The 27,953-nt window shown below is 40.5% G+C and overlaps 1 protein-coding gene across 1 annotated transcript in view; it reads right to left on the minus strand.

The window, feature by feature from the left end:
* Positions 1–27,953, minus strand: part of DMD (dystrophin) — a 2,407,712-nt gene that overhangs the window by 58,369 nt on the left and 2,321,390 nt on the right. The window contains 4 exon segments of the mRNA XM_080651877.1: positions 1,591–1,629; positions 2,317–2,453; positions 3,868–3,979; positions 7,209–7,375. Coding sequence (XP_080508003.1) covers positions 1,591–1,629; positions 2,317–2,453; positions 3,868–3,979; positions 7,209–7,375 — 455 coding nt within the window.

Genomic DNA, 27,953 nt, shown 5'->3' on the forward strand with positions numbered 1-27,953 from the left:
AAAGACAAGATGAGGGTATGTTTTAGTTGTCTGAGAAGACATTTTAATAAAGGCTGTTATTCATTTTAAAGTTCTTTAAAGTTTAAAACAAACACCCTGTAGTTAAAATCAGTCACACCAAAAACTCATTGACATAATTTTTTTCTCATGAGTGTATGTATTAAATAAACATTTTTTCTTATTCAAGGAACTGTTATTCTTTGCTTCTTATTTTGTACTATCTCTATCCATGAATTAAAAAATATATATTCTTTAGCCTATTTATCTTTTGGATTTTTTTAACTGGTTAAAACTTATTCCAACCCAGAGTAAATTCATTTGTTTATCAGGATCCAATCAAGCTGAGAATTTCAGCACATCAATTTTTTAAAAGCTTCTTACTTCTATAAACAAATAGACTACCTGGGTTAGGGGAAACAATTACCAATAACAAGAAACATAATTAAATCTCCCCAAGTTGTTTACACATGATGATTAAAGAAATCAGGTATTTCACTACTTATAGCTCCCATATCTCAAAATTAAGGGGAATAATAATGCAGCTTAAAAAAAGATGCCTTACACTTCCTTTAGGCCAATAAAGACCTAAAATAAATCTCAATTAATTGTTTGCATTTATCACTACAGGATTTAAAAAGGATCTACTTTAAATTAAATTACATGGTGGAACAATAAAAAAGACTCAATAAAAATAAGTTGAATTCTTACACAAGTCTGTCTTCCAAATTGGTCATTTACCCCTTATTTATAATAGAGCTGTCTGACTTTAAATACATATTTTAATGAAGTACACTTTGAAATATCAAAAAAACCTACACGATTTTAAAACATGCACACTGTTTACTAATACATAAATCACAGACCCCCAAAATGAATTTTCTACCATTATAAACTCTGAGATAAATCAATTCTCTGTTGGTATCTAATATTAGTATTATTAATACATGCCACTAGTAATAAAGACAGCAATACACTTTTCTGCTTGTGAGTTGAATATTTAGGAGAGAAGAGCAAAGTGAGTTTAGTTAAAAAATGCGCTCATGTATATAAATATCAGTTAATTAGCATGGCATTACATGAGAAAAGTCCGCACACCTTACTGAAATTATTCAGCCCAAATCAACATCCCACTATACAATGGATTCTGCTGATATTTAATGATTCACTTATAACGTGCCCTGAAGAATAAACCATCATCCTTTTGAAGGCCTTAAAGCATGGAATCTCAAGGAACGTGGCTAAAGAATGGTATTATGTAATCAGAAAACTCTTCCCTGCTTATAATTGAATATATAAACATGTCTCCCAGGAACACAACAGCCCAATAATGTCGTTGATGTTCTTTTGAACTCAAGGCCAGGATTTCTGCTCGTTCCAGTTGGACCAGGTGGGGACCTGAAAACCTTAGTCTGATTCTCCTGATCTGTGGTCAATGGCACTCTCAAAGTTTTACCAAGGGAAGAAAGAAATCAAAATGAAACAAAGGAAATCGATATGTCTTTAAAACAAAACAAATAAAACGAAAAAAAGTTTAAAAATCAGCAAGCGAATGTGTTGGTGGCAGCAGCACCCTTCAGCAGAAGTACTCACGCAGAATCTACCGGCCAGAAGTTGATCAGAGTAACAGGACTGCAAAACAAAAAATGAGGTGGTGAAGAGACACAGACAAACTCAGCCTCAAAAAAAAAATAATAATAATACTGAAAGGTCAAAATAAATAAAACCTAACCAATTAAGGATAAACCATGGAAAGCAACAGCCAAACAAAAGTGGAAAGTGAATTAAAAGAAAAACCACCAGTGGTGTGATTGCCACCAGAGTTGTGGAGAGAAGAAGGTTTAAGTGAGGTGAAGGCATCCTCAGCTTGATCATGAGAATCATTACTACTTACTGTGAAAGAATTTCCTGTGACTCTATCGTCTTTCAAATAGAAAAAAAGTGACTCAATATGACCACACAATCAGATCCAAAGAGACACACATCTGATTTGTGAGGGAGGAAAATCAGAATGAAATATTGGAAACACTCATTTGTAAACAGTCCCATATTTCTTAAAAGCTTTCAGAGGTAATTTAGCAGTTGGAGCTCGATGTTTTCCCTGTGAGATAAAGTTTTACTTTTGGGAAAGGTCATTGTCATGGGACAATTGACACAGAAAATGCCGATATCAGCCTGTTTTGCTCTTTTCATCTAAAGGAAATCTAGAGAAAGAAATAGGAGAGACTGTTTGCATTTCGGAGTGAAGGAAGATATTCAGCTGAAAGGAGCTCGAATATACATCAAGTGAGAGTCTGCTTTGCTTTTGCCACTACTCACGTTTCCATGTTGTCCCCCTCTAAGACAGTCTGCACTGGCAGGTAGCCCATTCGGGGATGCTTCGCAAAATACCTTTTGGTTCGAAATTTGTTTTTTAGTACCTTGGCAAAGTCACGAACATCTTCTCCTGATGTAGTCTGAAAGGGAAATTGGGTTGACATCAGACTTGGGAAAGTAAGACCTCCATAAGAAGGACCACTCCAGTGCTCCAGCTCAGGGCATTAGTTCTGTAATCTCGGAGAGAGTAAGGGTTGAGAGCAAAGGCCTTGAAATCAGACAAAACCAGGGTTTTGAAACCGGGCCTGGCATTTACTAGTGGGATTAACTTGGGTGAATGAGTTACTTACCTGTCTGAGGCTCAGATCCCCTGTGAAATGGGGACAATCATACCTCAAGAAGTTGTTACAGTGAATAAATGAAGTACCTCAACTACTGGGCTACTCAATAAGTGGTAATTTCTAGAAGTCTTAAAGTCGAAAAGTTAACCTTAAGTTTTGCCACACTTTACGGTATTTTAAAAATGTACTATTGTCCCCATGGGTACCATGTTTCACCCACTCAATATATTCACAGCATGGTTCATTCTCCATCATCAAATACCTTTGCAAAAGGAATCAAAGAGAGAAAGACCATGGAAAAACTGAGAGGATCACTCTGATGATGGAAGAGAGAAATACTCTAAAGCAGAGCTTCTCGAATTGAAGTGAGTGGGAACCACCCGCAAATCTGGAGAAAATGCAGGTTTTGCTTGAGAAAGTGAGGGGCGGGGCTTGACGTTCTGGGTTTCTAATAAGGAAGCTCCCAGGCAATGCCAGTGCTGCTATTTACAGACTGTGAATAGGAAGCAGCTAGTGTTTCAGGAACACTGGATTTACACCCAGGTCTGTCTAACCACCAGGTCTAGGCCCTTTCCTTCCTGCCAGTGATTTTCCAAAGTTCTGCTAGCCACTTAATGTTTTCCCCAAACAACATCTTAGAAGGATCCACCTCTTCATTCTGGAGCCTTGGGCAAATTATTTAACCTTAGGAACTCAGAGCCCTCATCTATAAAATGGGGGGTAAAAATAATAGCAATTTCACACTGAGTAGTTTAAAAGGTAAACACCTAGCATTTGCTTGACAAGTGTTAGTATATAAAACAGACAGGAGATGAGCAAGATTGCTAGAAAGGGGTAGATTATGAATTTTGGGGAACCCACATTATACCCCTAAACCCAACATGACCCATGACCATAAAACCTCTCTACACGACTGCTAGGGCTATGCAAAAGAAATGTGAAAATGTCTTCCCTACAGCCAATGCAAACGGAAGAAAAACCTATTTATTCACTCATCAGTATTTGTTGAGTGTCTACAACAGTCTACGTGTGCCAGCCCTTGCCCGATGCAGTAGGGCTAAGGTAAATCCTGGCACCACAATTTGGAGCCACTTTAGCTGGGGAACATCTGGGGAATGTAGACATCAAAGCATTACACTAGATCGGTAATACTGTCCCAAATGGAACCTTCTCCCAGGTGAACTAACTCACATCAGGGAGGCATCCAACTTACCGGAGTGCAATATTCCACCATGGGGTAGTGCATTTTATGGCCTTTTGCAACTCGACCAGAAAAAAAGCAACTTTGGCAGATGTCGTAATTAAAGTGCTTCAGACTCCTGTACCTGGTAAAGAACAAAAACAAACACATATGCATTTCTTCAAATCAAATTCCCAAAGAACATTCTTTAATAAATCTTCTTCCACACTGTCTTAATTCTAAAACCAGCCTGCGGTGCTCATTAATCCCACAATGTAAGTGATTAACTTCCTACCTCCAGAATGGTCTGGTGCTTCTCCTACAGTATCAACACATTTTGGCAGAAAGATTAGCCTATAACCATATGGAAGGAGGGAAGAAAAATTCAGTTCTTATTTAAACTCCACTAGGAACTCTTTCAGATTAAATACAAAGATACTGGCAAACTTCCCGTTTTTTGAAGACCAAATACTAGAATTTGAAAGAACTTTCAGGAGAGACAGATCCATGTATTGTAGGCCCGCTACCCATCATGGGAACAAAAATTTTCTGAAGCAGTTTTTTAAAAATATATATATATATAAAGATGAGCCCGGCCTGTGTGGCTCAGTGGTTGAGCATCAACCTATGAACCAGAAGGTCATTCAGTTCCCAGTCAGGCACATGCCCTAGTTGCGGGCTCAATCCCCAGTGGGGTCATGCAAGAGGCAGCCAGCCGAATGATCTTTCTCTCTTGTCGATGTTTCTATCTCTCTATCCCTCTCCTTTCCTCTCTGAAATCAATGAAATATATATACATATATATGAAGCAATTTCATAAAACAAAAGAAAATTAAACATGAACTTTCCATTAAAATAAATCTTTTAAAATTACTTTTTCTGATTGATTGACATGATTCATCTTCAGAGAGTTACTTGGATAATCTCTTTTATCTGTCTCCCTTCAGAAATCCCTTACCACATTACCCACAAATGATAACTGAAGCCCCAAGAAAGGACAAAAATTGGATTAGATGAAAGAATGTACAATGTGTGCGTACTAGACAGTACATTTTTAATAGTGTATCCTTTGTTTCACACTCTCTTCGCATTTTGCTTTCTCAGGTAAGAATTTTAGCCAATTCAAATAAACATATTCCTTATGTCAATTATGGGAAATGGTGGTGGGGGGGGGAGAGATACCTTTTTTAGATCCCAACCATCTTTAGGGGAAGGGGAGAGCTGGGAGGAAAGAGAAGTGCTAATTCCTAAAATAATCAAATCTGATAAGGACAAAAGGAGTGAATGTGAAAATGCTCTTAGATCTTCCAAAGCATTCTCCTTTTTTATTTTTATAAAATTTCCCCTATGCATCTTACTAGTGATGGGAGCTCACAAAGAAGGAATGTAATGCCCTGCCCTATGGCTCCCCACACCTGCCCCTGCCACAGCATCATTCTTACGTGTGAAAACCAGGACGGAAAGAAGGTGTCCTTTGCAAGCCCTGCCTACTCAGTGTTGTCTCTCTAGGCTTTGAAAACCTCTAATGTAGTGGTTCCCAAACTTTTCTTGGCCATGCCCCACCTAAGCATCTCTAAAATCCTAATGTCCCCCCTCCCTGTGACATATACACCGAGTGGCCAGATTATTATGATCTCTGAACGCATAATAATCTGGCCATTCAGTGTATATCCTATATAATAAAAGGCTAATATTCAAATTGTCCCCTCGACCAGGAGTTCAACCAGCAGGCAGGCCGGCCAACTGCCCATGTCCCCTCCCCCTGGCCAGGCTGGCCGGACTCCACCCATGCACGAATTCATGCACCGGGCCTCTAATACACACACATACACACACACACACACACACACACGCACACACACACGCACACACACACACACACACACACACACCCATACACTGAGTGGCCAGATTATTATGCATTCAGAGATCATAATAAACTGGCCACTCAGTGTAATTCTTATTATTCAAAAAGTGAACTCCTAATCATGTGGAGGAAGCCTAAAAGGCCATTCACTTGGTCTAAACAAGCTCCCAAAGAACATGGCATCCATGAAAGAGAAAAATAAAAGAATGAAAGGACAGTTGAAGTACTGAGGAAGAAGTCATTAAGAAATTGTTAAAATAATAATATGAAGTGATATGAAAAAATAGCAAATAAAGTTTCAAAACATATAATAGAGAAGTGCAATGAATAAATATGTCACAATATATATTTATATACTGTATATGAGGCCACTAGAACCATAAGAAATGCAAAAAATGCACTGTTAATAACTCATTCTCGAATTGCCCCCCTTAAAAATCAAATTGCCCCCCCCCCCGTGGGGCCTGTGCCTCATGTTGGGAACCACTGCTCTAAAGCTTTGTAAAACCCCTTTGTAAAGAACATGAAGTATGGAAGGAGAGAGCACACAAATGACACAAAATAGTTATTAGGCAACCAAGTATTAAAACAAGTCCAAGCATAACCAGGAAGAGTATTTACTTAGCAACTAAGTGGATTCTGAACAGGCATAGACTATAGTTTACAACTTTATGGCTTAGTCATCGCTAAGGAAACCTTGATGTTGACCCAGATGTTTAAATACACCATCATTTCAGAATTTGGATTGGGGATTGTTCAATAAGATGAATCCATTTAAAAATATTCTGTCTCCCCAAACAGGTCGATAAGGCGGAAGGTTTCTGTGACAGTTTAAGAATATCAGAATAATAACCTGCTTTGTTTCTTATTTCTTGTTACTTTTAAATTTATAAGGAACATTTTCCTTTTATAGCTGCTTTGTGAATCTTTCATTTACTTGCATACTTTATATTCCCTTAGATGTTCATTAGGATACTATGTGAAGAGCCTAATCAGATTCGCAGATAGAGAAGTTCCAGGGTGCTTAAAACAAGTCTTATTACTTTAGGGTGGAAAATGGTACAAAGTGAATAAGAGACTGAGCTACCATGATGGGTCTCCCAAAATAGAATCATTCCTTAGTTTTATAACTAATTCTTGGATACTGCCTATAAACAGAAAAGACCATGAAAAAAAAAAAAGACAGATGGTCAAAATGTTTTGGTTGCAGGAAGGCGGAGGCACAGTTTATCTGTATACTGTTGACAGACACATATCTTAGTGGAGACAGGCAGTCAGTCGTGTTCACCCAAGACTATGCCTCTGCAGAGCTGAAAAGCACAGGTGGAGAGAGACACCTGCTTAAAGAGCCAGATCCACCAAAATAACGCAGTGATCAGGGGTATGATGGATCACCTCCTCTCCCACTTTGAAGACTAACAGCAACTGGTACAGGAGGTAAAAGATCAAGGCATTAAAAGGCAAGAAAGGACATGAAAAAAATTGACATTTGGGGGGCTCCTAATACCTGAATCCAATGATTGGGCATTCCTTGCAGATGTTACACTTGGCCTGATGCTTGGCGGTTTCCGCAGCAGCCACTCTGTGCAGGACTGGCAGCCACACCATGGACTGGGGTTCCAGCCTCATCCAGTCTAGGAAGAGGGCTGCTTCGATCTCGGGCTTATTATTGGCCTGCAGAGACAGGAGGGAGAGCGAAGGCGGGGGGTGGGGGAGAGAAGGTGAGAAAGTAAAGGAGGCACATGTCAGTTGAGGTCATGAGTTAAAAGAAAAAAGCAGTAAGTTGTACAATGAAGGCCAGTTTTTGCAGTTCGTTTCTACAAATAGTTCCCCTAACATTCACATGAGCCATCTACCCCTAAGGCTGTGAGCTGCCATTACTCTGGCTATGAGATGACAAGCAAACAAAAAACAAACTAATGGAAAGCAAAATACACACCTGAGTGAGACTATATTGAGCTCCAGTGTTTGAGCAGATACATAAGTTAGCCAGAAGTAAAAGACAAGTGTTTATTGATAAAATTTCAAAGGAGGAATAAAATAACCCAGAAGTATTGATTCCTTTTTCTAAGAATCTATTTCTCAATGTGTCATAGAATCATAATAAAGAGGTTTCAAAATTTATCTGGTCCCAAAGCTTCATTTTACAGACAAAAAACAAAACAAAAACAAAAAACACCAGACGTAGATGAGAAAAGTAGCTTTTCAAAGGCCATACAACTAACTGGTGGCAGAGCTGATACTGAATGCACACCATCAGGCCTAGTGTTTTCTTGGTGACCTGCTGTTTCTTTATCTGTCTTTGTCTTTATTTTCCTCTTTCCTTCTTCCTCTTTCAAAGTCTAAATTTTAATAAACACCATTCCACCAAGCAGTACAATGATTTTAGAAAGCTCAAAATATATTTACCCATCACTTGATTTATATATTATCATAGTCGTGCATTTCAATTAGACCTTGCTTTTTTTACCCCATAAGACTGTTTAAATTTTTTTATATTGTTAGATTGATCCATACATTGATGACTTCCTTTCTGTTTTTCATTCCTTTAGTATCTGCTGGTGGTGAATATCTCAGGTTTTATCTGAAAAATCTCTTTTTTATCCATATTCTTGATAGCTATCTTCATGGGACATAGATTTTTAGGTTTGGGGGGGGGTTTCCTTTGTTGTAGCACACTGAAATATTATTCTACTTTTATCTCACTTCCTCTGCTGCTACTGCTAAGAAGTCAGCAATAAAGCTGACTGCTGTTCCTTTGAAGGCAATTCGTCCTTTTCCTGTCTTGTATTGTGTCTCTAGGGTTTTATTTATACTTTTTAGGATTAAGTGGGCTTCTAGAACCTGTGGGCTCGAGTCTTTAGGCAGCTCTGGAATCTTCTCAGTCATTATCTCAACAAATAGTTTCTCTTCTCCATCCCCTGTCTGCTCTGCTTACAAAAATCTGTAAGATAAATGTAGACTTTTTTTTTATCTAGCCTGCATTTCTCTAGTTTTCCCTTTTTTGTCCTTTATGCTTCGTTGCAAACAATCCCTTCTGCCTGGAATCTATTTCTCTCTTTAGAATCATTCAGTCTGATGTAAGCTCATACAGTATGTTTTAAACTTTGGTTATTGTACTTTTTAATATCTAGAAGTTCTAGTTGGTCATTTTGTTGTTGTTAATCCTCACCCGAGGATATTTTTACATTGATTTTTAGAGAGAGTGGAAGGGAGGGGGAGAGGCAAAGAGAGAGAAACATCAATTGGGTGACTCCCGACTGGTGCCGGGATGGAGCCCGCAACTGAGGTACGTGCCCTTGACAGGAATCAAACACATGACTTCAGTCCATGGGCCAACACTCTATCCACTGAGAACAAACCAGCTACTGCTAGTTGGTCATTTCTAAGGTCAATTCTAAAGTTTGTGGTTCCCTGCAGATTTTTTCAATGTCTGTTATTTTCTCTTAAACAAAGTAAACATAGTTTTCAAAAAATACTCTGTCTAATGATTCCAAGACTTAAAATTACTGTGGATCTGTTTCTGCGGTCTGCTATTTCTGCTGCTTCTTGCTCACCTTGATTTCTTGTGTGCTTATTTTTTTTTTTTACCATGTACTACATTGACCTTAATATATTTTCTGGAGGTGCTGTTGAGCCCTTGACTGAAAATGCCTTCTCCAGTAATAATTTTCATTCACTTTGCCAAGAACCCAAGGGCACTACCTATTCTGAGACCAATTTAAACTGAATATATGATGGATATTTAGTATCATACAGGCAATGTGTATTTCAATTGCAAACCCATGTTGCTTCCTTTGAATGTGGTTTGCTAATAGACTCTATTCACATTTCACATAGGAAGGCAGTAGCATTTAGATCAACAGGTCACTTGCCTTGCAACACCCACCACATCAGCAGTACCAGTAATTACCCCTGACTACAAATTTTCCAACATTGTAATGAGTTGTTTAACCTTAAATTTCCTAGCTGCAAATGGTGTCAATTCAAGCTTCTGATAAAAGCTTTTGTTGAGCACTTTTTGAGGTACTTTGTGGAAAATGTAAAAGATGAAAGGGACCCACAGAAGTGAATTCATCTTGCAATGGCACCACAGAGCTGTAAGACCTTTAGCAGTCATAGAGCTCAAACTCTTTGTTCTCCTAGCTTCTATATAAACACCACCCGTGCATGAGAACAAACATCCTTAATGGACGATCTTGAATATTTGTGTCCAGGGAGCCCTGTTAAAAGTGTCTTCAGCCTGAGCTGAAATCCACCAGTAGAACGAATAGAATTTGAGGCTCCAGGAGTTTGACCCCTGCTTGCCACTTATGGGCTGTATGACCTTGGGAAATTAACTTTATCTCTCTGTGTCTTAATTTTCTTCTGCCATAAAATTGAACTATTAATAGCGCCTATCTCATAGAGTTGTTCTAAGATTTAAATGAGTTAACAAGTGAAAGGCACTTGGAACAGTGTCTGGCACATAGCAAGGGCCATGTCAGTATTTGCTGTTGTTACTGTCATTATAATTATCCATCTGACCAGAAACCCAGAAGTCTTCACCCTTCTAACAGCCCTTTAAGTATTTTACCAAAGCTGTCATGTCCACGCCTGTCCACGCCACTTCATCCCTACTCCTTTTATTTCTTCCTCATATGACATGGCTTGATTTGCCACTGTCCTTTAGGAAATTACAAGAGGCCTGGTGCATGAAATTCGTGCACGGGGGGTGGGTCCCTCAGCCCAACCTGCACCCTCTCCAATCTGGAAGCCCTCAAGAGAACCCTCTCCAATCCGGGAGCCAAGACGGCTAAGGCCCACTCCCTGTGGTTCTCTGCTCTCTGTGGGGCTTGGCCACTCTACACCCGCTGCCCAGAGGCTCTCCGTGGCCCAGAGGCCCTCCACGGGCAGGGCAGGATGCTTGCCTCGTCGCCGCGGTGACGAAGCAAGCATTCCGCCAGGCCGCTCACACTGCCCGCTCTCAGCAGCCCCCCCCACCCCCCCCCCCCCCCCGCCCAGGACTGGGGGACTCCGGTGGGGCTGAGAGGACTGGGCGCTGCCACCTTGTGGCTATGGGTGCTGCCATATTTGTGACGGAGTGACGGTTAATTTGCATATCACCCTTTTATTATATAGGATTCTCCAAATATGATCTGCTGGGAATGGTCCCTCCATTTCTCATCCAATATAACTGGATGACTTGCTCTTGTTCAATACTACAGGCTCGCACAGGGTTTCCTCTCAACTAAAACCTCTGGGTCAGTGTTTCCCAGTGTATCCAGCAGATCAATCATCCAGCAAAATGCTTCATAAAAAGGTTAAATGAATTAAGGAAACACTGCATATTATACCCACCTCTTAAAATTCTTAATGTACATTAACATATTAGAAGCGAAGAAGGTTATCAGTAAAGAAACATGGTAAACTTTGTTTAGCCTCAGAATTTCCTACACTTGTTATTCAGTGATCACAAGACACCCCCCCCCCCTTTTTTAACTTCTAAGGCCTGTGAACACCACAAGTTACTAATGCTCTATTGGGTATGACAGAAAATAATGATTTTGGCTGCTTCCGGTGATTCCTCCATTCTGTACTTATTCATTTGGATTTGTTTCTTCTCACTTCTGTCAAAGACTGTCCTGTCAGTTTGATCCCAGTGTACACTGCACAATCTCATCATTACCCTTAAAAATCCTGTCTCTTACAATCCATGAATTAGCCATTATACCCAATTCTGTATATTCTGTACATTTTAAAACATGCATTCTGTCTTCATCAAAAAGTCACTGGTGAAAATATCAAACATTTAGGCCAAGGTCAAACATGAGCCACGTCCTAGCCGGTTTTGCTCGGTGGTTGGAGCGTCAGCCCTTGGGCTGAAGGATCTCAGGTTCAATTCCAGTCAAGGGCATGTACCTTGGTTGCAGGCTCAATCCCCAGCCCTGGTCGGGGCACATGAGGGAAGCAACCAATCAATGTGTCTCACATCGATGTTTCTCTCTGTCTCTCCCCCTCCCTTCCACTCTCTTGAAAAATCAATGGAAAAAAATATCCTTGGGTGAGGATTAACAAAAAAACAACACAAAAACAAAAACAACAATGAGCCACATCACCAGAGCCTGTACCTCAGGTCAACACAAATACAGGATTCAGCCCTGACTGTTGAAGTGTGACTTTCCAGTTATTGTCTAAACTCTACTGCACACGTTTCTCATCTCGTACACAAAGACACAGTGAGAGACTTTGTCAAAAGAACTACAAGTTTCAGTTACAATATGTCCTATAACAATCTCTTGCTCCACTGGTCTTGAAACTGACTTTATCAAAATAACCAACCCCTTGTAGCTAGGGGAGAAACAATTACAGAAAGGCAGTAAACTGAAAAGCACCACCAGTTCATTCCTATTTAAAGCATGGGTTTATTGATGCTTAATCTGAACCTATGTATTTTTTCTGACTTGGGTTTAAATGATCGTTTGGTTAATGATGGAGTCAAAGACATGCTGCAGAGTAAGAATTCATGCCTAATATGGAAAGCGAAATATAGCAGAAAGCTTCTATTCATTCTGGAAGACCAAACAATAATCTGAGCATGAGTCAGCAACAAATGTAGGTGCAAACCACAAAAGAATAAAAGGAAATAGCATGTCTGTGATGTATTACTAAAGGCATAGCAAGTATTGCGTGAGGAAGTGATCTCATTGCCCTTGGTACTATTCAAATCCTTCTGGGAAAATGGTGTCTAGCTCTGGTGGCTACAGCTGACCCAGCATTTAGAGAAGGCTTGGCAGAAAGACACAACAATAATTAAAGGGGTTGAGAGACCTCTGAGAACAGCCTAAGAAAATTGAGATTATTTAGCCATGAAGGAAAAAAAAAAATAACGAGCAAGAAAGAGTAGCTAAAGGGGAGATTTCAGAACAATTTTCAATTATGTGAGTAACTCTTGCATAGGGGCCTGTGACCAGCTGTTCAATCTCTCCACTGAGGACAGAACAAGAAGAAACAGGCTTAAGCAGCATGAAGAATTTAGGTTGTAACTCATACGGAAGAATTTCCTGATTCTGAAAGTTGTTAAAGCATTAGTGTGAATTACCAAGGGACACTATAGACACTTCTCCTTTTTCAAAGTACTACAGATTCTCCAGCTCCTATGATGCAAGATCCTTCATTTGGGCTCCTTTAAAACTGCTCGCCTATGCCAAATGACATCACTGAAGACAAGGCACTGGGATTCACACTCTCATTCTGTTTCCATCTTTCATTTTTACTACAAACCATTATCTATCCAGGTGATATCCCCTCTCCCCTTGTCTAGCAATAAAGAAAGAAAGAATTAAAAATCAGGCAAGCTTCAAAAACATTCTACCAGAGCTAAAACTTTTAAAACCCAGCATTCTGATCATTCTAGAAAAAAAACAAATATGGATAGAGTGGAATGGCAGGAAGTTGTTGAAGTCAAAGGACAGGTACGCTGTCACTGGACTGAGATCATCCTTTTTGGTTCCATTATTTGCTGACATTTGTAGACACCTCAGATATCTTCTCCTGATATTAAGGGTGACCTTTCCCTCACCCCTAAATGCCATTCTTGAACCATCTAAGCAAAAACTCTAGGAATGGGCCATTTAGCCCTAGGTGTGTGTGGGGTTTTTTTGTCCCTTATTTTTGGCAATACCGCCTTTTCCCTTTGTGATAGCCACGCATTAAAAGCATGTTGTGTTTCCACTCCTTCTCTGTTGGTCCTCACCTATTAGCAACTCTCCACCAGAGCATGGAGGTCAGGGGAAGGACTCAGTGTCCCTACAGCCTCTCCATTACAGCACACTTCAGGGTTGCTTTATACAACTGTCACCTTAACAAGGTATAAAAATAGTTAAAGGAATCCCAATTATCTGCAACTTCTAGCCAAAGGATGTAATTACCAATATAACAATGTGAAATGATTTTATGTAGCAAGTTTAGAGTTCGGGGATTTGCCAGGGTTCAGAATAACTTCTGGGTTTCTTACACATTGTGCTTCCCATAAATTCCTAGGTACTGAAGGACCAGGCCCAAAATGGCTGCCAGGGGGTAAACCTGAATGCTTATTTTTCTCTGAGGATATGGGTTCATGGCCACAGAAGAAGTGTGATGGTAATATTTCTTAGCAAGCCCTACATCCCAGCTACCAGACACATATAAAGCTTTTTTTTTTCAAGTTTTTTTTTTAACTTTGTGTGTGTGTTTGTGTATATCCCTTAATTTATTGTTGTAATTACACATGATCTTCCTACTTTTTTCCTTTTAATTTTTGCACTAGCTTTATAATTGGTTGACCCATTGCTTTTACTAAATGTTTGCCTTTATCAAAGTAAGAATTTTTTCCCCTATTTTCTTTCTTTCTTTTCTAATCCTTACCAGGGGATATTTTTTCCAATGATTTCCAGAGAGAGTGAAAGGAGGGGGGCAGGGAGAGAAACATCGATGTGAGAGAGACACATCAATTGGTTGCCTCCTGCACGCACCTCTACTAGAGCTGGGAAACCTGAAACCCAGGTACGTGTCCTTGACCAGAAATCAAACCTGAGACCCTTGGGTCCTTGGGCCGATGCCAAACCGGCCAGAGCAAGCTTATTTTTAAGAGAAGGGAACTGGCATCTCAATTGTGAGAGGTTTTTGAAAAACCATGTCAATACTTTAAAAACTGGGGGGGAAATAGTATAGCAAGAATTAAACATGTAAGAGATTGTACCCAGTAGTTCTCAGATGATGAAAAGGAACTACTGCCCTAGAAACAATACTTGCCTAAAACTCCTTTGTTTCTCCCCTAGATTGCAGGTTACTTAAGGACAGAAACTACGCTTCTGTCCCCTCCAACAAAGTTTGCTAAATTGAAGGATGAATAGCAATTAAGTAGCAATGTGATCACAATACAAATTTTTAATATCTAAATGAGCTTAAAATGAAAAAAAAAAAGCCTAGTCATCCTGAAGAGCAAAAAGAATTAAACTTATAAGGTTTGTCTAAGGAGCAGAAGCCAAAATAAGTACATTATTGAACTGTCCAAAGTTTACTTTGAAATAGTTTTTTTTTCTCTTTTTTTATTCATTTAAGAGAGGAAGGGAGAGGGAGTGAGAGATAGAAACATCAATGATGAGAGAGAATCATTGATCGGGGATCAAGCCCACAACCCGGGTATGTGCCCTAACCAGGAATCGAACTATGATCTCCTGGTTCACAGGTCAACACTTAACCACTGAGCCATGCTGGCTGGGCTAAAATAGTTTTTTTAAGTTAATGTCTGGTTCATCTGTTATGGTATCACACACAAAAGGCTAATAGTCTATTTCTAGATTTGGAGGATATGTTTAGAAGACAGGAATGGCTTAAAATATAGGAACCCACAAAGTTCATATTGGGGGCCTTCAAGGGAACCCCATAAGCAGGCACCCATGCTCTATCTCAGTGGTTCTCAACCAAGAACCATTCTGTATCCCAGAGAACCTCTGACAATGTCTGGAGACATTTTTGGTTATCACAAGTGGGGAAGGGATTGCTACTAGTGTCTAGTAGATAGAAGCCAGGATCTTACTAAATGTACAACAATGCACTGAATAGCCCCCCACAACAAAGAATTATCTGGGCCAAAGTGACAGCAGTGCCAAGATTGAGAAACCCTGCCATAATGTTAACACCTTACATTACCACGGTTCATTTGTTGAAAATAAGAAACCAACATGGGTACGTGACTATTAACTAAGCCCCAGACTTCCTTGGGAGCCCTGGTGCCTAACAGGTAGGCTGCTATCCTCTACATCAGAGAAACTGAGAAGCTATGATAGGCCTGTTCAACTACTGTTACTATGAGAGAAAGGCCACACTAGTTAAGAGATTATGAATAGAGGAAAAAAGAGAATAAAAAAAATTAAAAACAACTAGCTGAAAGTTACAAGGGAACATGCTAAAATCATAGCACCTGATTTGAAAATAAGTTGCTTCTCAAATAGACAATTCTATCCTATATAATAAAGAGGTAATATGCAAATTGCCATCATGCCAATGCACAAGATGGCAGCCCCCATGTGGTCACCAGATGGCTGCCACAAGATGGCCGGCAGGGGAGGGCAGTTGGGGTGACCCAGCCATCAGGGGAGGGCAGTTGGGGGCAACCCGGCCGGCAGGGGCGGGCAGTTGGGGCAATCAGGCCGGCAGGGGAGGGCAGTTGGGGGCAATCAGGCTGGCAGGGGAGCATTTAGGCATCCATCAGGCTGGCAGGGGAGTGGTTAGGGGGTGATCATGCTGGCAGGCAGAAGCGGTTAGGGGCAATCAGGCAGGCAGGCAGGTGAGCAGCTGGGAGCCAGCAGTCCCAGATTGTCAGAGGGATCGGGACTAAACCAGCAGTCGGACATCCCCCAAGGGGTCCCAGATTGGAGAGGGTGCAGGATGGGCTGAGGAACACCTCCCCCGCAGTGCACAAATTTCGTGCAACGGGCCTCTAGTCTAATATATTCCAGGACAAACAGCAGAAATTGTGCAAATAATTATCCCACACAAGGTAAGGCAGGTTAGCTAGTGTAAGAGTGTGCCTGTGTTATGTGTGTTTGTGTGTGTGTGTGTGTGTGTGTGTGTACATACATTTTCATTTTATTTAGCAGAGTTCCTGCCCATTTAGAGGAAAAACAATAACTAAATATATTAATATTAAATACATTCATATGCATAAGTCAAATTTCCAAAGATTCTTATTGGTCAATTTAGGGAAGACAATGGGGACAAACCAGCGATTTTTAAAAAGGTTAATCTCTCTTTCCTGGATATTTTTGTTAAAATATGTTTTGCCCTGCTGGTGTGGCTCAATGGTTGAGCTTCAACCTATGAACCAGGAGGTCATGGTGCAATTCCCCATCAGGGTACATGCCTGGGTTGCAGGCTCAATCCCTAGTATGGGTCATCATTGATGTTTCTATCTGATAGAAACATCAACATCAGTAAGCTGCCTCCTGCATAACCTCTGCCGGGGATTGAGCCTGCAACCCGGGCATGTGCCCTGACCAGGAATTGAACCGTGACCTCCTGGTGCATGGGTTGATGCTCAACCACTGAGCAACACTGGCCAGTCTCTCCTTCCTGGCCATTTTCATTTGCTGCTTTCACTAGTAAAATGTTCCCTTCAAAAAGCCAACTGACAATTTCAATATCATTGCCACTGTTAATAAGTAATGGCATTAGTAGCTGACAACCCAACATTTCTGGCCATGATTGTAAAAGGCCCTAATGTTTGGAAAAATTTGATGAATTTAAATGGATCAAAATTGTTTTGTGAATTATAATCTGTACACAAATATTTAGAACTACAAGGAGATTGACTAGCCAGGGTCAGACTGTATAAGGACAGGCAGTTCTTGACTGTTCCTTGAGCTGTCATTATAATTTCTTTAACAACCTCTAAATCTACCAAGGGCATCAATGGACTATTTTACATAAGAGAGAAGTCTGCACCAGCAATGAACATAAAAGGAGGAACAAGAACAAGTTGTAAAGAATATTAATGACCCTTCTTCCAAACAATCCCAATTTTTATGAAAATCAAATGAGTGATAAAAAAAATCTATAAAACTATATGAAACCTGCATGTAACAAATAAAACAGAAGGAAGGTGGTATTTTGATCCTGTTAGACACAAGATACTTACATTTTACCTTTGAGTTGTTAATAAAAATATAGTGTACAAACACAAGAATCATTTATATGAGGTTCCACATAATATTTTCTCATATCCTGCTATTTCTATTCAGAGAACAGCTAGTCTCATGTGAAAGGCCACATGTACTATATGCACAAGACTGTTTTCCATCTCATATCTGTTACAAAAGTTGTTACGCAGAAAATCAGGTAAGGCTTTCCTGATCGTGACCAAGCTTTGAAATAAGTACAGTAATCCATTTCCCTTTTTGATTTTTTCCATTTATAACATTTACCACATAATCAAAGAAACGTGGGGATAAGTACTCTTGAGATAATGTTTAACTTGATGTTATAGATGAAAAAAGGCTCAAAGAGGTTAAGGAAGTGGCTCAATATTATCTACTATTTTAATAGTAAAAATATGTATGCTTAAAGTAGTCTTAAAAAGGTTAACACAAAAGTGATTTCCTATGGAACCATACAAGCTGATTACTAAAATCGTTTGAATCTTTAACTTGTTTGAAGGTGCTAGAGGCTCTAATATCTAAGTAAGGCCTACCTGGGTTAATACCCAGCTACCAAATATTGAACTGAATTCTATGCTGACCTACTGAGAGCTATATGAAGGTACAGGTGAATTTTGAGAAACTACTGTGATAAATGCATACTCCTATATCTCCTGATCACCTTTTTACCCCTTCTTTTTGGCATTATGTGTCCTTCCTCCTATGGTTAGATGGTATAGCATATATGAGCCACATGGACTGAAAGGTGCAGGTCAAGATAAACTGAGGTAGCAAAAAAGAGAGAAAATCCTATGAGCTTCTCAATCGTCATTAGCACACAGCTCATGTTATATGATGCGGTCAACTTGTCACTCCCAAAAAAGAGATGGTTAATATGGAAATGAATGTATCAGACATATGTTTACATTGCTCTGGGGGGGAAAGGACTGTCCTCGGTGATAATCAAAACAAGAGGGGAGAAGTGAAAGCTTTTCTTCAAAGAAGAAAGCCTGCTAAGACATGCAGACAGAATGGTAGAATTAGAAAATCACTACCATGTAACCACCAATAGAATCAATGAATTAGAAAAGGATCATCAATAGACACAAAAAGAATAGGGTGAAAGGCTGTAGAAGAATAACATATTCATAAGGTCTCAAAATACCATAAAAATGACTTTTTTAAGTACAATGGATATATCTAACACCACCTTCACATTCTTAGTGTTACCAATAAGAACAAAATGTTATTTTGTCCCTCCAGATGTGATATAGTGGAAAGTACACACTATCACCTCTATCATCTTGCCAAAAAAAATTTAACCTGAATCTAATCATAAAGACACAACCAGAAAATTCCAGAATATGGGACTTTCTTTAACAGAACTGGCCTGGAATCTTCAGTAACATCAATGTTGTGAATGAAAAAAAAATGCTGAGAGACTGTTCAGATTAAGTGAAAGTTCAGAGACATGAGAATCAGATGCAAGACAACAACCTTGACTGGATCCTGGAAGAAAACAGCCAGATGTGAGGAACATTCTGGGGCAATGGGGCAATTTCAATGTGGACTGTATGCCAGATGATATTGAAACCTCGCACAAACTCCATTTCTTAAACATGACCCTTTCTCCTTCTGTCTGTCTACTCCCTTCCTTAATTATTAAGCCCTTAGGACATCAGATTCTGGTCAGCATCAAACTATTTTAAGAACAAAGCCTCAGGTCTATTGACATCTTGACTTCAGTTGTGTTTCAGTTCCAGGCCCATGAAAGCAGAGTGACTCTATGGACCACACCCTCACAAAACCAGACAGAAAGATGCCCTGGCTGACATCAGGACCTGACACAATGATCAACTACTCCCTAGCCTGGCCCCAACCAATCAGTAGAGCCATGATCCCAACTCCTTCAGCTACAGTGAAATCTGCTGAAAATTCTATTTAGATCTTCCCCTGAGACCTCCCCTAAAATCTCCACCCTTAAAACCCTTAGGACAGAGGACCCAGAGTGCCCTTCCTCCCAGGAGCACACTTTCAACTAAAATAGTGCCTTTCCCCCTCCCCATCCCTTCAGGCAGGTCAAGTTTACCTTCCTCACTTCTAAGCTCCAAGGGCCATTCCCTTGACTCTATAACTTGTTTTCTAAGCCCATTTCTTCTACGAATTGCTTCTTCTACCTCTGTGATTTCTAAATAAGTGCTCTCTTATAGTTTGAGTCTTGGCTCTGAAATCTTTCCTAGCCAGAGCTCAAGTACTGAGGTTGTTGAACCCCCGTCTGTTCCTGCTGCCACCAACAGGGCAAAACACTAACCATGCACAAGAGACATGGGTGTTCATTATACTATCCTTTCTATTTTTTTTTCTTTTTATTCTTCTTTATGGTTGATTTTTTTTTCCCCAAAATTGAACACTGGCTGAAACCATTGTTTCTTCCAAATTGCCCTTCATGGGGGAGGTCATGGCAGGCAGGAGGGTAAGAGTGAATTTAATCACTGTGAAAGGGGAGGGGGGCTAAGGCATTAATGTCAATGGCATAAAATATGAAAAGCTCCTCAGGATTAGTTTTCTCAGAAACACAAAGCTAACATCACACTACTGATTTCCTCCCTGTTTGTTCTCTTACCTTCATTGTTGTTTTTTTATTAATCCTCACCAGAAGATTTTTTCCATTGATTTTTTTAAAGAGAGTGGCAGAGAATGGGAGAAACAGGAGAGAAACATGGATGTGAGAGAGACACATCAATTGGTTGCCTCCCTCATGCAGCCTGACCAGGTCCAGGGATCGAGCACGCAACCAAGGTATATGCCCTTGACCAGAATTAAATCCAGGACCCTTCAGTCCGAGGGCTGATGCTCTACCTACTGCACCAAACACACTAGGGCAATTGTTCTTACAGCATCCCTTCATATATTGAGAATAGATGTGCTTTTCCTAGACACCTAAATGTGAATTTTTGGCCATAAAAATAAGTTTAAGGATGCCCCACATTCACAGAAATTTTCCTTATTTAAAATAAGAATTGAGAGGTCAAGAATTTTATATTCATGAAACAAGAAGAAGTAAAAAAAAAAAAAAAGGCTTCCCATAACTGCTGTCTTGGGTAGAAATCAAGTATTTTATTTAGAGTTCTGAAGATAATGAGGCCAGCAGTCACTGATCTAAATATTAATCAGGATTCTGAATCACCCATTAAAGATAAAATCAGCCCAAACAATAACACATGGTGATTATCCACTCTTTATTTACATGTTCAAGGACAACTGTTCTGACCTCAGGCACTCTACTCCACCTGACTAATAAACCAATTAACACCATGCCTCTAGGGAACAAAAGCACAATTTTTAAATTTATGCAGATCCATAAATATCCTCAATGTTACTAATTTATGCTAAAGAGTTCTTATTTAACAGGAATGTTTCACATATACATGGTAAAGCACATATATCTGTCTGTAGGTATCATGGAATATACTTTCTCAAGTAGGAGTCAGGACACAGTATGCTGAAGTACAATACATACCATTAACCCTTCCACGATTGCCTCCTACAGTCATTTAAAATTCAGTTCAGGAAAAAGCAAAAGTATAGGAACAGAAAACAGAGTAGTTTCCAGAGATTGGGAGCAGGCAGGATGACAACAAAGCCAGTGAATATATAATTTTAGTGGTGGTGGCAATGTTCTGTGTCTTGATTATAGTGGTGGTGACACAATTATATGCATTTGTCTAAACTCATAGAATTGAACGCCAGAATAAATTTTAACTTATGTTTTGTATAGCTTTTTAAAAAGTAAGAGAAAATTTTTAAAATATTTTATCAAATGCAAAAAAGAAACCCAAACAAAAAACTCTAGCTTTTATATTAGAGAATTAAGACACATTGAGGACCCTGGATAAACAAAGAAGGGTATTATTGGTTTATTCCAGGAGCAAGTTTTGTACTTCCCTTAATCTTAAATAATCTTTGCATAAAGAACTTCCTTTTTAAAAAATCCAATTTACAAGCCAGTGACAAACATGGAAAAAAGGAAAACAGACAACATTGAATACATAGTTCCTTGATTCCATGAGCTTTATGGGTAAGTTTCTATGTAAATTAGAATGAATGGTGAACTGATGAAAGGGAGTTCAGAATAGTCTTTCAACTAAAAGGGATAGTCCTATCTAATAAAGGGGGAATATGCTAATTGACACTCACACCATCGCAAAGATGGCGACACCCACAGCCAATAAGGAGGGAATATGCTAATTGACTGTCACACCTTCAAAGATGGCAGCACCCAGTGCCCCCAGCCCTGCCAGGATGCCTGCCTCTGGAGTCCCCCAGTCCCCTCAATCTCCCAGCTGCCCAGGGCCGGCCCAAGGCGCAGGCAAGCCTCGGATGGTGGCTGCCCAGCTGCCCAGGGATGCCTGAGGCTCAGGTAACCAGGGCCAGCCGAGTCTTGCGCTGCCGGCAGTGGCAGCAGCAGAGGTGTGATGGGTTGTCACCTTCCCCTGATCACCGGGTCGCCTCCCACCTCTGAGGGCTCCTGCACTGTGAGAGGGGGCAGGCCGGGCTGAGGGACCCCCCTTCAGTGCATGAATTTTCATGCACCGGGCTTCTAGTACTCTAATAAAAGGTGAAAATTTGCAGGAATTTTGCAATGAGGAATGAATACGCTATATTTACATAAAGCTACCCATATTAATCTTAGTAAATGTTAAACCCAGCTTGTTACTCTGATCTGATTTTTCTCTCAAAACTAGAGCTTGCATGTTAATAGTTTTTTTTTTTAGTATACTTTACAGTTCAGCAGCTTCAATTCCTGTATGAACCTAAGGAGCAGCCTGACCTCAAGGCCTTGGCTACTGCTGACTGCCAAGACACAGGAATCCAGATGGCCAACTCAAGGATACTGACCATGAAAATCCATATCAGGACCAGCAAGAACACTGCCTACATGTCCACAACCCCTTCCCTGATCTCTCTGTTTTGCTTTCCTTCTCCCTCCTTATAAAAACCCCTGCCTGCACTGAAATGTTTGGGACCACAGTCCCTCATTTTTCTCAGGTGGTCAGTACTTGAATAAATCTTTTTCATTTTCCACTAGCACTTGGGCTCACAAGTTTGGCTTTCATTGCAGCAGGCAGCTGACCCTGGCTTTGGTTATAATTCTAACTGTCCATAAACAGGCCAGGTAGGAGCTTGGTGATGCAAACTGTTCATGATTATCAAATTATTGTAACTTGCTAATATAATAACTATTTTTTAAATATGTTTTATTGATTTTTTACAGAGAGGAAGGGAGAGGGAGAGAGAGTTAGAAACATCGATGAAAGAAAAACATCAATCAGCTGCCTCTTGCACACCCCCTACTGGGGATGTGCCCGCAACCAATGTACATGCCCTTGACCGGAATCGAACCTGGGACCCTTGAGTCCGCAGGCTGACGCTCTATCCACTGAGCCAAATTGGTCAGGGCAAATATAATAACTATTAATGAGTACCCATTAAAAGATGTGTAAAAAGAATGTCTATGGAGCTGTAGGAATCATATTTTGATTACTGAACAAGAAGCTAAAGGAAACCTACTCAAAGTGGAATTTTGGGGAGTTATTTTAAGGATGAAAAATATAAAAATGTGATCAATTGACATGGGGAATGCTGTCAAACTGTGTAGAAAGTGTCCTGGCATGGTATTTTAACACTTGTAGAGAAAACAAAATCTCAAGTGTCTCTAAAATCTAATCTAAAGATGCTTGGCTATAGGTAGAAAGAACTGTTAACCTTGGCAGGATGTTGTCATGTTACAATACACTTTAGATAATCATAGCTAACACTCAGAGAGCACTACTATGTATGTGTCCACCACAACTCTAAATGCTCTGTCTCTATTGGATCATTTAACCCCAGGAGTTTAGGGACGAGGAAGATCAAGAAACACCCAAGGTTGTACACCCAGCAAATAGCACAGCTGGGATTTGAACCCAGGCAGAGGGTTTCAGGGCCTATGCACTTAACCACTCTGCTACTCACTAACCCAGGTATTCTAGAATTATTTATTATTTATATATGATATACTAGTACACATACATCACACACACACACACACACACACACACACACACACACGTGTGTGTGTGTGTATATATATATATATATATATATATATATATATACATATATATATATATATATATATATATTCAGTAGTCCCCCTTATCCAAAGTTTCAATTTCTGAGGTTTCAGTTACCTGTGGTCAACAGCAGTCTGAAAATATTACATGGAAAATTTGAGAAGCAATTAGTAAGTTTTAAATTGTGCACCAAAAGTTCATGTCATCCTTTCCTGGACATGAATCATCCCTTCGTCCGGTGTATTCATGGTATATAACTATGATCTGTCAGTCACTTAGTAGCTGTCTTGGTTGTCAGATAAACCATTTTGGTATCACAATGCTTGTGTTCAAGTAATCCTTATTTCATTGTTATAATTGTTCTATTTTATTATCAGTTTTTGTTATAAATTTCTTACTGTGCCTAATTTATAAATTAAATCTTATCACAGAAGTGTATATATCTTTTAAAAACCCCATAGTATAATAGGGTTCAGTACTCTTCTGCATTTTCAGGTATCTACTGGGGGTCTTGGAGTGTCTTCTGTGGATAAGGGAGACTACTGTACTAGTATATACTTGTTCTCAATAGTTGAGATTGGAATTTATTCTCATTTCTATATCATTCTACATTACAGCAACTGTATATAGATGACATTCGTTTTGTCATATGAATATAAAAATTCAGAAGACAGATGAAAAAGCAACTTATTCATTTTCAATGCATGAATACAACAGGAGGCAGAAAATAGATGTAAAATAAACAGATTTTGACACCAATGCTCTTGTAGGTGAAGCACACAGAATATAAACTTGGCATCTCAATTCTATCTAAACAATAAAATTCCTTAAAATGTTTACAGAAGAAAATACTACAAACAGTAACATGAGGAGTGGATATTTCTCAGGGCACTGCCAAATACTAATTTACAGATAATGAATCTTTTCCAGAGTCACTTAAAAGTGTAACATTTTCTCACTTAAAAGGAAATATTTGGTTTCATTTGAAAGTAGACCAGATACCTGCAATTGGGATTAGAGTATCCTATCTAACAAAAGAGTAATATGCAAATTAACCATCACTCCGCTATGCCCAAAAAGCCACGCCCACCAGCCAATCAGGAGCGAATATGCAAATAAACCCAACCAAGATAGCTACAGCCACAGAGAGCAAGAGGGAGGCTTGGGTTTCCCCGGCAATGGAGGAAGCCAAGCTTTCCGCCTGCCCTTGCTGGCCTAGGCCTCCACTCAAGGCTACAAAGTTTCAATGATAGAAGATACATAAAGCCCAAAAGAAATGGCTGCCGCCACAGAGCAAGCAGAAGGCTTGGCTCCACTCCAGGCTACAAAGTTTCAACTGTAGAAGATAAATAAACCCCAGATACCAGGGCCTCCGTTTGGGTCGCCAGGGGCATGGCCGGTCTGCAAGCCACCACAGGCCCCTCGCCTAGGCTGCCTCATGCCCCAAGGGACCACCCCCACCCTGATCCGGGACACCCTTCAGGGCAAACCGGCTGGCCCCCACCCGTGCACCAGGCCTCTATCCTATCTAATAAAAGAGTAATATGCAGATTGACCATCACTCCAACACACAAGATGGTTGCCCCCATGTGGACACAAGATGGCCACCTCAAGATGGCCAGCAAGGGAGGGCAGTTGGGGCGATCAAGCCTGCAGGGGAGGGCAGTTAGGGGTGACCAGGCCGGCAGAGGAGGGAAGTTGGGGGCGACCAGGCCTGCAGGGAAAGGCAGTTGGGAGGGACCCAGGCCTGCAGGGGAGAGCAGTTGGGGGGAACCAGGCCTGCAGGGGAGGGCAGTTAGGGGAAAACAGGCTGGCAGGGGAGCAGTTAGGCATCAATCAGGCTGGCAGGGGAGTGGTTAGAGCAGCCATGGGCAAACTACGGCCCGCGGGCCGGATCCGGCCCGTTCGGCTGTTCTATCTGGCCCGCGGAGCCGAAAGAGCGGAGGGTTCTCTTGCTCTCCCCTCCACTCCTTTACTTTGAATTTATATTAGTTCACACAAACACTCCATCCATGCTTTTGTTCCGGCCCTCCGGTCCAGTTTAAGAACCCATTGTGGCCCTCGAGTCAAAAAGTTTGCCCACCCCTGGGTTAGAGGGTGATCAGGCTGGCAGGCAGAAGTGGTTAGGGGCAATCAGGAAGGCAGGCAGGCGAGCAGTTGGGAGCCAGCAGTCCTAGATTGTGAGAGGGATGTTCGACTGCCCGTTTAGACCCCATCCCACCGGGATCAGGCTTAAACGGGCAGTCGGACATCCCTCGAGGGGTCCCAGATTGGAGAGGGTGCAGGCTGGGCTGAGGGACAACCGCCCCCCGCCCCGTGCACAAATTTCGTGCACCGGGCCTCTAGTTTTAAATAAAAACCATGGGTGTGTGTGTGTGTGTGTGTGTGTGTGTGTGTGTGTGTGGTGTGTGTGTATGTTCAAGTGTGCTGGGGTAGGAGTAGCGGTGTTCATTTATCTACATCATCCTAATTAGAACCTCAAATTCACCTAAGGGAACACATTAACACTTCCTTAGTTCAGTCTAGTATTTGAACTGGTTAAAGCCATCTATTTCTATTCAGATGGTTTAGCAGAAGGAAGCACTGGCTTGGAACACAGGGAACTTGGGCCTTCTGACATGATATAATTGCAAGACATAGAATATATTCAGTCTACCTTTCTGGGCTTCAGTTTTCTCTTGTGGAAAAGGAGAGATGAAAGACTGGACTTGGGGTAGTGATCACAAAAAAACAGTACACAGATGATGTATTACAGACTTGTACACCTGAAACCTATATAATTTTATTAACCAATGTCACCCTAATACATTCACTAAGAAAGAAATTTTAAAAAAAGGAGAGAAGGAAGCAATCTCCAGGGTTGCAGTCCGTGTGACTCATTGCCAGGGCAGGCCTGGCCTTACTGGGGTCATAAGGATCAATCTGCTCTGTCAACAAAGATGTTTCCATGGAACATGAAAGAGGAATAACCTGATGATACATTCAATGAATCTGTTATTTCCAAAACAAACTCATTTCAAAACTTTACTTCTACCATTGCCCCTAAGGAGTCAATTTCTCAGTAAAATGTGTTGACTGCACTATACTTGTAATGTAGAAACATATCCTGTTGCCTCATTTAATATCAATGGACATACTACTGTCAAATCCATAAATTTATAGTGATTTTTCCTTTTTAATATCCACAGATATAATTTCACTTCCTGGCTTAATGGGTAATTTTTTGAAGAACCTCTACTGGTTTTTAAATGGCAAAACATTTTACTTGGATTTGATAGCGATTTCCTTTCCTCTGTCTTTTAAAAAAGTTTTTCGGATAGTTTTTAGAATGTTTTTTATTATGGTACAATACACATACTATAAAATTCACTATCTTAGCCATTTTAAGTGGACAGTTCGGTGGCATGAAATGCATTCGTATTGTTGTGCAACCATCACCACCATGCATCTCCAGAATTGAGGCATTATGGGTTGAGAAAACCTTTAAAACACCATCCAGCGAGCATGGCACACAAAAACATGCCTCTCTCTTCCTGCCCCTGCCAGGCCCACCTGTGAATCAGAAGCTAATGCCTTTCTAACTGTACCAACTTGAAAAGAGGTAAGTCTTCCAGTTGGTGACAAGAAAACAAGGGAAAAAGAAAAGGACTATGGTCTGGAGTCAACTTCTCCTTCTGCAACGCAGGGAACGCATTTGTAGGAGAAACAAGTACTACCTTGCTGTTTCCTGGGGATGCTGGAAACAGCTGCCTCTGAGCACAAACTTGCTGAAGGAACCAGCCAGGCCCCCGTTCCCAAGGTCTTACACTTCAAAGGGCAGGGGGCATTTTCACTCCTGTTATCTTTCCCCACAGCAAATATCACATTTCAGGCCTGCTGCAGTGAAAGGCAAGGTGAGTTGCCAGAGCACCTGGCTGAGGAAAAGCACCCAGGGCCAGAATGTCAATTCTGCAGAAAGCATTCACAATGGATCTGTTCAACCTGATTGCAAATTTCTACAGAGCTCAGAGGATCCCTAAAGCTAAGTAATATAAACCTCACCTGGCTCTGCGCATACAAAATGCGCACAATACTCCACTAGAAACATCCAGTTTGCCAATATTCAGCTTCTTAAAATAAGGATTCCCCCCTCACAACACTTCTGTGTTCCCAGGTCTGTTATGGCATCTCGTATTCCACCAGGGACCCAGGATAAATGCCTGTTATTTCACCTTGAGAAGCTGGGGAACAGCACTGTTAACCCTTGAACAACATGGGGCTTTGGGGTGCTGACTCCCCGTGCAGACAAAAATCTGCATGGAAATTCCAACTCCCCCAAAACATAACTACTTACCAAAAATATAAACAGTTGACTAACACATATTTTGTATGTTATATGTATTATATACTGTATTCTTATGATACAGGAAGCTGGAGAATAGAAAATGTTACGAAAATCATACGGAAAAGACAATACATTTACAGTATTTATTGAAAAAA

The sequence above is a fragment of the Plecotus auritus genome, assembly GCF_963455305.1.
Source record: "Plecotus auritus genome assembly, chromosome: X".
Classification (NCBI taxonomy): Eukaryota; Metazoa; Chordata; class Mammalia; order Chiroptera; family Vespertilionidae; genus Plecotus; species Plecotus auritus.